The sequence below is a fragment of the Pelodiscus sinensis genome, chromosome 11, assembly GCF_052426305.1.
Source record: "Pelodiscus sinensis isolate ZL-2025 chromosome 11, ASM5242630v1, whole genome shotgun sequence".
In the NCBI taxonomy this organism is placed as follows: Eukaryota; Metazoa; Chordata; order Testudines; family Trionychidae; genus Pelodiscus; species Pelodiscus sinensis.
This window is the reverse complement of record NC_143062.1, coordinates 15643753-15656116: the sequence shown is the minus strand read 5'-3', so window position 1 is coordinate 15656116 and position 12364 is coordinate 15643753. Positions and strand designations below refer to the sequence as shown.

General features: G+C 52.3%; 1 protein-coding gene across 4 annotated transcripts; it reads right to left on the bottom strand.

Moving 5' to 3' along the window:
• Positions 1-6260: 6260 nt before the first annotated feature.
• Positions 6261-12082, bottom strand: STX5 (syntaxin 5). Of its 4 annotated transcripts, none has more exons than XM_006118244.5 (11): positions 11891-12082; positions 10260-10470; positions 10091-10161; positions 9754-9809; positions 9353-9423; positions 9038-9154; positions 8785-8841; positions 8593-8674; positions 8247-8347; positions 8040-8161; positions 6261-7819 (listed from the first exon to the last, which is right to left on the bottom strand). In XM_006118244.5, exons 2-11 carry the CDS (start codon positions 10449-10451, stop codon positions 7660-7662), a joined length of 1029 nt encoding a protein of 342 aa, XP_006118306.1. In that variant the 5' UTR covers positions 10452-10470; positions 11891-12082; the 3' UTR covers positions 6261-7659. The 4 variants fall into 4 exon arrangements, with proteins under 4 accessions (XP_006118306.1, XP_006118308.1, XP_006118307.1 ...); XM_006118246.5 differs by having other exon boundaries at positions 8602-8674; positions 11891-12077; XM_006118245.5 differs by lacking the exon at positions 11891-12082 and adding an exon at positions 11125-11481.
• Positions 12083-12364: the final 282 nt, after the last annotated feature.

Here is a 12364-nt window from a genome sequence, read left to right as displayed (position 1 = left end):
CATACTAGCCAAGCGCCCCCTTGCATTGCAGGGCGGTAGCTGCTGGAAGGATGGGTTCCCAGGGACGGAGTTCTTCTTAGGCCGCGGGTTCGAATCTGTCCTGCAGCGACCGCCAGGACCCTCCCCCCCCGCAGGGGAATCTGCGTTCAAGTTGCATCTGAACAAAGAATGTGACAGAGCGACCCCTTCTATCTCATTATCTGCCTTTGCTCCTCTTCCTTCCCCCATCCCTAAGGTCCTGGGTTCAAGTTTCACTGGGGATCCTGGTCTACATTTGGTGGTTGCAGCAGCCACCATCTGCCTCAGTCCCCGGGATTAACCCCAGTGCAGGCACCCAGTTTCAGCAGCCAGGAGTGTTGTTATTATTCCTTCCCCTCCTTGCACTGCAAGACACACACGCTCCCAGGGGGCCTCAACTGTGGCAGAAGATCCTGCTTGCCCTGTGCTCTTCTTGTGCTGGGGCTGATGTATATCAGAGGGATGCTATTCTAGCAGTCAAATCCAGCTTCAGGGGCAAAGGAGGTGTAGAAAGGTGTGAGGGGTGGCAGAAGCAGCCTATCTCCAGTGCTGTGTGCCAAAATTAAGATACGTGCTCCCAGGATGAGCAAGTACAAAGTCAACCCTTTCTCCACTTGCCATTTCACCCTCAGTCCCTGGAGGCAGGAGATCAAGTAGAAACCACAGGTTTCATTTTAACATTACCCTAAGGTTTCTAGCCCCCATGTTTGGAGAGAAAAGATGAAAATCATTATCAGAGCCCAAAAATGATTTTATAAAATAGAAATCTGGTGATTTTTATGGAAGGAAATTCATGATTTTTTTAAGAACACAAGAGCAGCCATACTGGGTTAGATCAATGGTCCACCTAGCCCAGAATCCTGTCTTCCAACAGTGGCCAATGCCAGGTGCCCCAGACAGAATGAACAGAATAAGTAGTCATCAAGTGATCCCTCCCCTGTCACCCCGCCCTAGCCTCTGACAGAGACTAGGGACACCTTTCCTACCCAGTCTAGCTAATAGCCATTGATGAACCTATTTTCCATTAATTTATCTAGTTCTTTTTTGAACCCGTTAAAGTACTTGTCTTCACAACATCCTCTGGCAAGGCGTTCCAAAGGATGACTCTGTGCTGTGTGAAGAAATGCTTCCTTTTGTTTTAAACCTGCTACCTATTAATTTCAATTGGTGACCCCTAGTTCTTGAGTTATGGGGAAAAGTAGGTAACTTTTCCTTATTTACTTTCTCCACACAAGTCATGATTTTATACACCTCTATTGTATCCCCCTTGCTTAGTCTTCTCTTTTCTAAGATGAAAAGGCCCAGTCTTTTTAATCTCTCTTCATATGGCAGCCATTCCAAACAACTAATAATTTTTGTTGCCCTTTTTTTGAACTTTTTCTAATGTCAAGGTATCTTTTTTAAGATGAGGCTACCACATCTGCACACAGTATTCAAAATGTGGGTGTACAGATGTGGTAGCCTCATGGATTCATAGAATACTAGAACAGGAAGGGACCTTGAGAGGTCATCAAGTACAGTCTCCTGTACTCCCAGAAGGATCAAATATCATCTAGATCAGGGCTACTCAACTTTGGAAGCCCCGGGGGCCACATTGATACTCACAGCACATGCCGAGAGCTGCAACTTAAGTGTGGTTGCATATACATGCAAATAGATATGCAAATAGCTTATTTCACACTGATAGGCATGAATACAAAGATTAAGCCTTAAGCCATGGTGCTGGACCCAAACATGGTCAGTGTGAGCCAGTCTGCACTTCTCAGGCTCTGCCGACAAGGTTAAGCAGCCAGCACTTCCCACAATGCCCCAATGCTCCCAGCACCTCTTCCTGGGGGCTAGAAATGCCAACACCCTGTACCAGTCAGTTCCAGCCAGCCCATCTGCTTGCATGCTTCGATGCTCACCCTGCCTGAGATGCCTCGCCATCGTGGAGCATGTTCCCAGTGGAGGCCATGTTCAAAGCATCTCACTTACGGGTCAATGTTGAGCTCTGCGTAAACCCAAACTACATCGCAGGCCTCAAATGGGGAATGTGCTGCAAGTGGCTCACGTGTTGAGTAGCCCTGATTTAAGAATCATTTCCGATAGATGTCTATCTAACCTGCTCTTGAATGTCTCCAATGATAGAGATTCCATAACCTCCCTAGGCAATTTATTCCAGTGTTTAACCATCCTGAAAGGAAGTTTTTTCTAAGGTACGTCTACACTGCACACTTTGTTTTGAAATAAGCAATAGTTTCGAAATAGCAAGTTTACACTGCAGGGAAGCCTCAAAATGAGTCCAAGGCCGGCTTCCCTAATGTAGACGTGCTATCTCGATTTAGAGCTGCAAGAGGCACTGGGGAAGAATAACCTAGAATGGCCCTGGTGAGGGGCTATTTCAAAATAGCAGCAGTGGAGCATGTAAGCATCTACACATGTCTTATTTCAAAATAGCTATTTCAGAATAGCCATTATTCCTCATAGGATGAGGTTTTCAGATTTCGGAATAAGGTGTCTGTTATTTCAAAATAATGGAATGGCTGTGTAGACACATTGTTATTTCGAAATAACTCTAGTTATCTCGAAATAACGGTGCAGTGTAGATGCACCCCAATGTCCATCCTAAACCTCTCTTGTTGCAATTTAAGCCCATTGCTTCTTGTCCTATCATCAGAGGTCAAGGAGAAAAATGTCTCTCCCTACTCATTACACCCTTGTAGGTACTTGAAAATTGCTAACACAGGGGTGGCCAACTCATTCTGGGCAAAGAGCCAAGATAGCAGTGGATCCAGCACAAAGAACCGGAGCAAAGCTGTCGAGCAAAACAAGACAAAAAAAGTCTAAATAAGGCTCTGCCCCTTTAAGAAACTGCATTTAAATGCATTTTGAGGTTTCTTGGCCACAGCAGGCTCCTGCTGCCTTCCACCATCTTTATTTCTGCAGCTTTCATGGCTGCTCTGGAGAGCTCCCCTGCCCAGCAGGGCCAGCCTGAGCCCTTTTGGTGCCCTGGGCCCAGGCGCACGGCCCCACCCCCCCAAGGTGCGCAGGCCTGCCCCCGGGGCACATGTGCTGCCCAGCCCGGCCCAGCCAGCGTTGCTGGCACGCGTGCTGGGCCGTGCAGGGCCCCGCGGCCGTGGGGGGAAGGGCACTGCTGGCCGGCTCTGCAGGGCCAGTGCTGCGGGAGCCGGGCACGCGGCGCCTGATGGCAGCTGTAAGTGATGCTGCGCGCCCCTTACAGCTGCCATCAGGTGCCCCTCATCAGTTGACGCCCCGGGCAGCTGCCCAGCTCGCCCATGCCTCAGTCCAGCCCTGCTGGATGTGGCTCACAAAACACCCACCCACCCATGACTTGAAAGCCACCCCAAAAAACAGTCCTCTCCTGGCTCCCTGTGCTGACCTGGGCAGCAAGGCCGGACTCAGGTTGGCCTCAGCTGTGCTAACATATCCCCTCTCAATCTTCTCTTTTCCAAACTAAGACCCAGTTCTTTCAGTCTTCCCTCATGACTCATGTTCTCTAGACCTTTAAGCATTTTTGTTGCTCTTCTTTATACACTCTCCAATTTCTCCACATCTTTCTTAAAATGTGGTGCCCTGAATTAGACACAATACTCCAACTGAGGCCTAATCAGTGCAGAGCAGAGCGGTAGATATTATCTGGCTCATTCTCTATCCCTTTTTTAACGATTCCTAACATTGTTTGCTTTTGTGACTGATGCTGCATATTGAGTGATGTTTTCAGAGAATGAGCCACAGTGACTCCAAGATCTCTCTCTCGAGTGGAAATAGCTAATTTAGTTACCATCATTTTGTACATATAATTTGGGATTATTTTTCCAATAGGCATTACCAAGATTAAAATTCATTTGCCATTTTGCCAATTCATTTGGGGGAGGGATAGCTCAGTGGTTTGAGCATTGGCCTGCTAAACCCAGAGTTGTAAATTCAATCCTTGTAGAGGCCATTTAGGGATTTGGGGCAAAAATTTGTCAGGATGGTACTTGGTCCTGCTGTGAAGGCAGGGGACTGGACTTGATGACCTTTCAAGGTCCCTTCCAGTTCTAGGAGATAGGCAATCTCCATTAATTTTTAATTTTTTTTTTGTTGCCCAGTCACAGTTTTGTGAGGTCTTTTTGAATCTCTTCACAATCTGCTTTGGACTTCACTATCTTGAGCAGTTTGGTATCATCTGCACATTTTGTCACCTCACTGTTTACTCCTTTCTCCAGATCATTTATGGGTATGTTGAATAGGATTGGTCTCAGTACAGATCCCTGCAGGACCTCTCTCCATTCTGAAAACTGACCATTTATTCCTGCTGTGTCCTATTTCTCAAATAGTTATCCATCCATAAGAGGACCTTCCCTCTTATAACACAACTTATTTGAGAGCCTTTGGTGAGGGACCTTGTTAAAGGCTTTCTGGAATTCTAAGTACATTATAGCCAGTGTATTCTCCTTGTCCATATCTTGTTGATGCCCTTTGAGATAGGTACTATTGCAAACTTTGCAGTATGGATTGTCACAACTCTGTGCAGTACCAGCACAACAGTGCCCTAGAGTAGTTTCAAGGCACTACCACAAATCAACTAATGAACTAGGGGTAGAAAGTGGGAGGCATGGAACCTGAAGAGGAGCAACTGGTGAGATGGATGCTTTCCAGGATCCTTGAGACTACAAGAGATCCCCTCACAAACATCATCCACAACCAGCCACATTCCCCCAAAACATGCCCAAGGCAGTATCTTTGGAGGACCATAACATATTGCTTGCTTTATTACTGTGGACCAGGGAGTATATGCATTATATGGGCAGGTGGGGGGCGGAGGGGAGGAAGTGTTCCACAGCTCCTCTAGGAATCAGTAACCCAGGGTGCAAGTGAGGTGAATTACTTTAGGTTGTAACTTTTGGCTTTTCTAGAGAGCAACAGGAAAAAAAAAAAAAGGATTTTTGCTCTAAAGAGGTAAGCTGACTCAGGGCCTTTTCTCTGACCCAGCAGACAGATCTGCCTAAGGCTGTCTACACTGCCAGATTCAGCATTAAAACTTTAGTCAGTAAGGGGCATGAAAAAACACTCCAACAGATAAAAATTTTCATACTGAAAAGCATAAGTATAGACAATATTTTATCACCTGGAGTGCAGCTCCTACTGCTCATTTGGGATGGGGAGGGGGTTAAATTGCGAGGAGAGCTCTCCCTTGGCTATAGAGTGATTACACTGCCCATGCCACATAGCCTGGGTAGGAGATCCCAACCCTTGCGGAACAGTTCAAAATATTTTAGTCCACTGGGGCCCCAGAAAACAGCTGGGTGATCTCCACTGTAAGTATGCCTCTAGGATCTTCATTTTCCTAAAACGTTCTTCATGCTTTTACCTAAAGAATGCATGTTCTCAAAGAGCAGCATAGTGATTAGTAGCTGCTGGCAATGCACTGGTCATAGTTATAAGGCACTGGCCTGAGACAAACTGGCTTGCTGGAGGTACTACAGCATAAAGCTGTGCATCCTTCAAACCCGTCAGGATGAAGTAAGAGAAGAGTTTCTGTTCAGAGACCATTGACACTTGGAGATCAGGGTGGGCCACAGGAGGGGATACAGCTGCTGTTATCCTGAAACTGCAGCACCTACTTTGCCATGAATTATGGGACTTGTCATGACACTAATCTCAGCGAACCCCAATGAGCTGGGGAATCCTTCCACCCATCCCCTGCAAGGGAGGGGCGTGTCTCCTTTCACATGTGCTTCTTCCTGGTTCTGATGCCCTGAGATGACCTTCCCAGTCTGGCACTCTCCTGGTGCTCAGCACATCCATCAGCATTTAATTATCCTACTAGCAGCAGCCCTTTTGCCCCCATCCCAGCATCTCAGGGGAGAATGGGGTGTTTTCCCTCCTCTCTTGGAGAGTACTCAGCAGCTTCCAGTTAGAAGCAGTAGCCAAGCACAAGTCCCTCCCCTTCCTTCCATCCAAACCCCAGATCCAGCTGACCTAGGTGGAAGGAGAAGGCACACTGAGCTCAATGCAGCTACAGGAGACTGTGTGGCACTAGTATCTCCCCTCCCCCAGCTGATGAGCAGGCTCAGCCCAGGACCAGAAGGTCACCCCCAACAGCTTGTTAAGGTAGGAGACAAAAACAGAAAGGCCTCAGGTTGGCAAACATGACCCTCCACTTCCCCCACCCTAGACAACAGGGGCATACCTCCTCCCCAGCCTCATGCCATCCCCAGGGTCCAACCCACAGGAGACATATGGCTCACAGCAGGCTGGGTTACAGTCAAGCTTTAATTTGTTTCCAGACTGACTCTACACCTACCCCTCCCAACTAGGGAGGGGCAAATCAGACCCCTCCTCTTCTCCACTGGACATAGGCCTGTGCCCATCACATGACTGCAAAGAAGCTCTTATTAGCTAGAATGGGCAGCACCCACATTGGAATGTTAAGACCAGATGATTATGGGAAAGAATCCTGGGGGGAGAAGGGCTAAGGTCATAGCAGGCTCACACCCAGTGGTCATCTCACCATGATCAGGGCCTTAAGGCCCTGGGCTAGGCCAGGGCTTACATCAACCGTTGAATGGGGCACAGTGTGAGAGTGCCAGCACAAGGGAGGAATAAGGCCCCTGCCCTCCCTCCACCATTCTGCTGTTGTAAGGGGCAACATCACATAAGGGGGTGGAGTTTAGCAGGATCACAGAGAGGGGGGCACCATGGCCTGCCACCTCCTATGATCTTACAGGAAGGTGGCGCACACAGATCCTGCTGAGAGCACAGTGGAGGTTACTGAGTTCTGATGCCCTCTGCACAACCACAGCTCAGGTACAAAGAGCCCAGTGCTGCTCCCCTCCCACCCCAGGGGCTCTCAGCACAGCACTCAGAGCACCTGCAGCCACAGGAGAGTCTTGGGAAGGCCAGTCAGTGGTGCTCTTTAGGCAACAGAGCAACAGCAAGGGTCTGGGGGAGGGGGCGAGAAAGACACACCCACCTCTCCCTCAGCACTGAGAGCCTTACAGACACCTATCCAACAGTCAAGGCCCGCCCCAGCTTCTGTGGCACCAACATGGCCAGGGTGGGGTGCAGAGTGGGTGGCTCTGTGCTTAGGGCAGCCCCATAGATATGGGAGAAGGGAAACTTAAATACACAAAATAAAACTGGGAGTGGGAGGCACAAGGCTAACCCATCACTCAGCCAAATACCCCACAGGGCTGGCAAAGGCACGTCTGGGGGCAACCTCTTCCCCACACACACCTGGAAATTACTAGGGGACAGTTGGTCCTGGCTGTAGACAGCTGGTGAGCCCCCACACAGGATAGGGGGAGGGGTAGCCCCATATGAGGAGGTGAGGTGGGCTCTGGCGAGAGTCCCAGCTCCAGAGGCTACTCCACCGTGGATGTCAGCACCCCACAGTCAGCGCCCTTTGCTGCATGGTCCTGGCGCGCTCATATAGGGGAACCAAAGCACCTGCTTGCCCCCCCTCAGTCTTGGGAGTTCCCAGCGCAGTAACTGAGTCCACGGGTCACAGCATGAGGACCGAGAATCCCTCTGGCACCAGGCTGCCCCACCTGGGAGAAAACTAAGTCTGGCGCACAAATGTCCACAAGTGGCTCTGCCAAAGAGAGGGAAGGGGCTCCAGGTGCTGTGGGAGGGCAGGTGCAAGAGGACAGCTCAGGCCAGGAACACCACAAAGATGATGAAGAAGACAATAAGGATGAGGAAGATCTTGACCATGAGCCAGCGGTTGGAGGTAACTGACTGGAAGTATTTGAGGATCTCGGAGTGCGCGGCCTCCACATTAAGCTGGGCGTCCTCCACGTTGGCATCAATCCTGCAGATAGAGATGGGAAACAATGGAGTGACAGTGCCCCGGGGCTTCTCCACCCACCAGGCCAAGCCTCAGAGGAAGAGTTCCAGGCTCTGGATGGGGCAGAGAGAACACTTGCCCCAAAGGGTACAGAAGATTACAAGCTGGAACAGGACTAAAGCCCCCACTAAAGTTGCAGAGAAGGAAGCAAGAAACTGCCCAGCCATGCCTATGAAGCTGGTACCTCTGGATGGTCTCCTCTTGCTCCTTCACCATGTGTGCCAGCTGCTGGAAGATGGAGCCCAGCTCCACAATGGTGGATTCAATGTTTTGCATGGTGTCTGCCCGGCTCTGGATATATGAATCCTACCAAAGCAAAGGAGAGTCAGTATCTGGGTCAACCATCATCCTGTCTCTAGAACAGCCTTCCCCATCTCCCCCCCACCAGCACCTGTTCATCGATCAGCTGCAGCTGTTGGTTTGTCCGGCTGTCCATGTCAATGGCTACATCTCCTGCCCGCCGGGGCTCATCCTGCAGCATTGCAGAGCCACCTGCAGAGAGAAGCCAATGCTGTCAAGGCTGCTGGAGACAGGAGAGCCCTGCAGCCAAGCCCCAGGTCTCTGAAAGCCAGGCTCCCAGAGAGGCAAGGTCCAGCCCTGCCTCAACATAGGAAGTTACTTGCTTGTCTCCATTCCTTAGGGGACAGCATCTCTCCCCCTTTCCCCTCCCCTCCCCACACACACACAGTATGCAACTTCCCTCCTCTGAGCATCCTCCCAAGGGGCTCTGGGCTCACCCAAATTACCGGCAGCAAGGGGCAGGGTGGACATCGGGGTGCGGGAGAAGTGCTCACGTCGGCTCCGCTGCTGTTTCAGGTTCTAGGGGAGCAAGGAGAGATCAGAGCAGCAGTTAGATGGGGGCTGGCAGGCGCTCAGCATGCTAGTTCCCCCCGCGAGGGGAGGGAAAACAAGGGACACTCAGATCTTACCTCTGTTCTCACCTCCAGCACTGACTTGAAATCATTGGACATTGAGGCCAGTTTGGACTGAAAGGGAAGAGGTAAAAGGTCAAAAGGCAGGTGAGAGCTGGGTACTTACTCGGCAATTTCCACTCCAGCTGAAAACAGCAGCCCTCTCCACAATCCCTTCCCCCGACCAGTTCAGAGCTGCCCCAATGTCCTCATCAGCTGTGAGTGCCACCCACTCCCCAGGTCTGTCTTTTCCAGCCCCTCTCCCTCTCACCTGCAACGACACCACGATGGTGTTGGAGTGAGTCTGCACATGCCGCCCACTCTGGCTGCCCTTGGCCCGCACAAACTCCTGCAGCTGGGCAATCTGCTTGTTCAGGCTGTTGATGTCCTGGGGGAGGGAAATTGCTCCAGTCTCAGTTGTGGCCCACACCCCCACCTGGTCCCAGTGGCCCTTAGGCTCCCACCCAGCTGAGGCTGCTGTTCATAGGCTCCAGCTCCTTTTGTTCCTGCCCACCCCATCCCACCTTCCAAATAAAGAGGCCATCTCTCCCAGCCACCAGGAGATGCTAGCCCTGCTCCCACTAACCTGTTTAATGATATATGTCAGCTCCTCTATCTCCACTGCCTTGTCATCAAACAGGGACTTCCGTTTGGCCACTGAGGACAGAGGGGTATGGTCAGGGAGTGTCCTATGAGGCCTGACAGGGATTCCTTTCCTCTACCACAAGTGCCCTGCTTTATCATGGCCCCCAGGGTCAGAACTACTCCCCCATTCAGGCCCAGCATCAATTACCCTCCCTTGTTGCTCCATAGCAGCCACAAAGCCCATCCCAACTGAGTGAGAATCTCCAGTTCACAATGGCTATAAAAAAAGCAAGAAGCCATGTTAACCCCAAGTGCTATCAGCAGCCCCTCCATGAAGGAGCCCATACCCCAGACAGCCCTCACCCTCTCCCTCCCTCCCTCCTCCCCTCCCCGGCCACTCACAGATGGTCAGCTTCTCCAGCTTGGCAAAAGTGTTGCTGAGATCTTTGCCGATGCGCCTGGGAGGAAACAGAACAGGAGACCAGAGTAAGGGTGGGATCTGTGCTTCCTCAGTTGGGGCCTGCTGACTAAATCATCAGTAGAGCACTTCCTCCTTAGCTCAGCTCTGATCCCAAGGAGAAACCCCTCTCAGCCCCAACCCAGGCAAACCAGCCTATAGCCATCCCACAAGATCCCTTCCCGGCACACTGATCCTGAGTCAGCCCAACATACTCCCAGGTTATCCAGCTGCTGAGCTCCCTCCCCAGATCTTGGCTAGTCCAGCCCTCACCCCACTCACTTGGCTATGACAGTGAATTCACTCCTCTGGCGCATGGCATTCAGGGTTGGTTTGTTCGGCTGCAGCCCATTCTGAAAGGAGAGACAGACTGAACTGAGGTGTTCTGGAGCAGAGAATCCCCCACACTAGCAAGGAATGGGCCTGACACCCCCAGGAAATGAAGACTCACCTGTCTGCTCTGCAAGGACTTGCAGGCAGAGAGGAACTCCTGGGTGCGATCGCGGCACGACATGGTGTCCGGAAAGGGCAGGGATGAGGCAACAGTTGTGGTAGCAGATGGGGACAGCTCCTGTGTCTGCGAAGGTCCCAGATAAACGCCCTGATGCGTGTTCTTAGAGCCGTGGCGTTTTCTCGTAGTCATTGAGGCTCATAACCTGGTGCTAGGGGAGGGGAGGCCACGGGTTCAGGGGCTTGGTTAATAGCTAAGGACCAAACTCCACCCTTCACCAGTCCCCATTAACCCTTTCTTCCTCCCTCTCTTCTCAAGCACACTCACTATCACATCACCTGCCCAGTCCCACTCATCTCTCCTCACCACAGCAAAGAGGCCAGGCAGTTCCAAGGCACTCTTGCCTGCCCCATTCAGAAGCAGCTCCTGATGCAAAATCCAAATGGGGGTCAAGGCTCCCAGAGCTCAGAGATATATGTAAAGGCTTCCTCTGCAATTCATCTGCAGTTCAGAGAGGAGTCTGCTTTGTGGTGCCCACTGTGCAAGGGAAGAGCCAGGCATGTCAGCAGGAAGAGACCCCTGCCCCACTGCAGAAGCCTCCTAGAGGAATCAATCCCACCATGTCCCAGATTTCAGTGAGTTCCAGTCTCCACCAGAGCAGCCTCAACCAAGTCCAGACAAACAAGACTATTTGGTGACAGACATTAGCAGCTCCCAGAGGTGCACAAACTAGCACTGCTAAGGGTACAGCTGCATCCCCCTGCCTTGAAGTGGTTTTCCATCCTAGGAAGGGTTTACAATTTGGTTCAGTGGCTCTCAAGATGCACTCTGTACAAATTGTTCCAATACCCCGGAAGCTCCTTACCCACCAAGCAGGGATCCTGGCTGTTGGAGTCAGTGTCTGAACCAGGTAATTAGGATCAGAGATACACACAAGTGGAGGCAGGACTGGGGGTAAATAACCATGAAGGCACTTAGGTCCCTCTATCCATTCCCTGTAGGGTCCAATTTTTTTGGTGAAGGTCTAAATTTCTTGATCAAGGTATAGTCAAGGTCCACTCTCCAGAGAAACATTTTTCACGCCGCCACCACCACCACAATGATAACAAGACTTTGTGACTTATTTAAAAACATCTGGGGGCGCAGACTTGGCCCACGATCTGCCTATTGAGTTTCTGGTGAGAGCTGCCCCACAACCCCGCTTCTGCGCAGCGCTCAGAGTCGCTAAGCCCACTGAACAGAGGCGGGGAAAGAAGCGCGCGGACGGGGGGGGGGGGGGGCTGACTTGCACTGAAGAGCAAATAACGGCAGGGGGGCAGAGCCCAAGGGAACCTGCCCCCCGCCCGCTTTAAGCCCCGGGCCCAGAGCAGGGAGTGCGGGCAGGAGGCGCAGGGCAAAGGCTGTAAGGACCCGCCGGGGACAGGCCCTGCAAGGGGAGACGGGGAAGGCGACTCAAGCGGGAGAACATGAGGAGCCCGGAGGGGCGCGGGGGGGACTCGCCGCCCCTCCGGGGGCCCAAAGCGGAGGGAGGGAGGGAGAGACGCGGGGCCCCGGGGAGGAGAGAGGTCCGGGGACTGCCCAAGCTGGGCCCACCCCTACCGGCGAGACCCCGACTCCGCCCCGCGACTCACCGAGACGCGAATCTAGCTTTGGTCGTTGCAACCTAGACCCCACCGGCCGGGAACTACGTCACTGCCACGTACACCTCGCGTAACACGTCAACGCGCCACGCACATACGTGCCCCGCCCCCTCCCCAGGGGAGCGAGAGTTTAAAGGGGCCGCGATTATCCGCGAACTTTCTGATCCCTGGTGACCTCGGCTCGGCGGCCTGGCCGGGTCACGGGCCCGGGCCAGGCCCCAAACGGCCCATTCGGAGCTGGGCTCCTCAAACACACTCCGCAGGGACTACGGTCCTACCCCCCCAACCCTGCCCCTACAGCCCCCCCTGCCGTGATTCCCAACCCTACAGCAACAGCTACCCCTGCTGTGGGGGCCTTCTCCCTTACAGCCTCCCCCAACATGGGGGCCTGCTCTGCAACCCTGCCCCTTCAGCCCCCCCAACATGGGGGCCTGCCCCCCATCATAAAACCATAGAGCTGGAAGA

Excerpts from the sequence above, each read along its gene's own strand:
- STX5 (XM_006118244.5), bottom strand. The coding sequence starts at position 10,451 with ATGACTACGAGAAAACGCCACGGCTCTAAGAACACGCATCAGGGCGTT. Across the intron at positions 9,810-10,090 it reads GAATTCACTGTCATAGCCAA|GCGCATCGGCAAAGATCTCA; the intron begins GTGAGTGGGGTG and ends GTTTCCTCCCAG. Across the intron at positions 8,162-8,246 it reads TGCAGCTGATCGATGAACAG|GATTCATATATCCAGAGCCG; the intron begins GTGCTGGTGGGG and ends TTGCTTTGGTAG.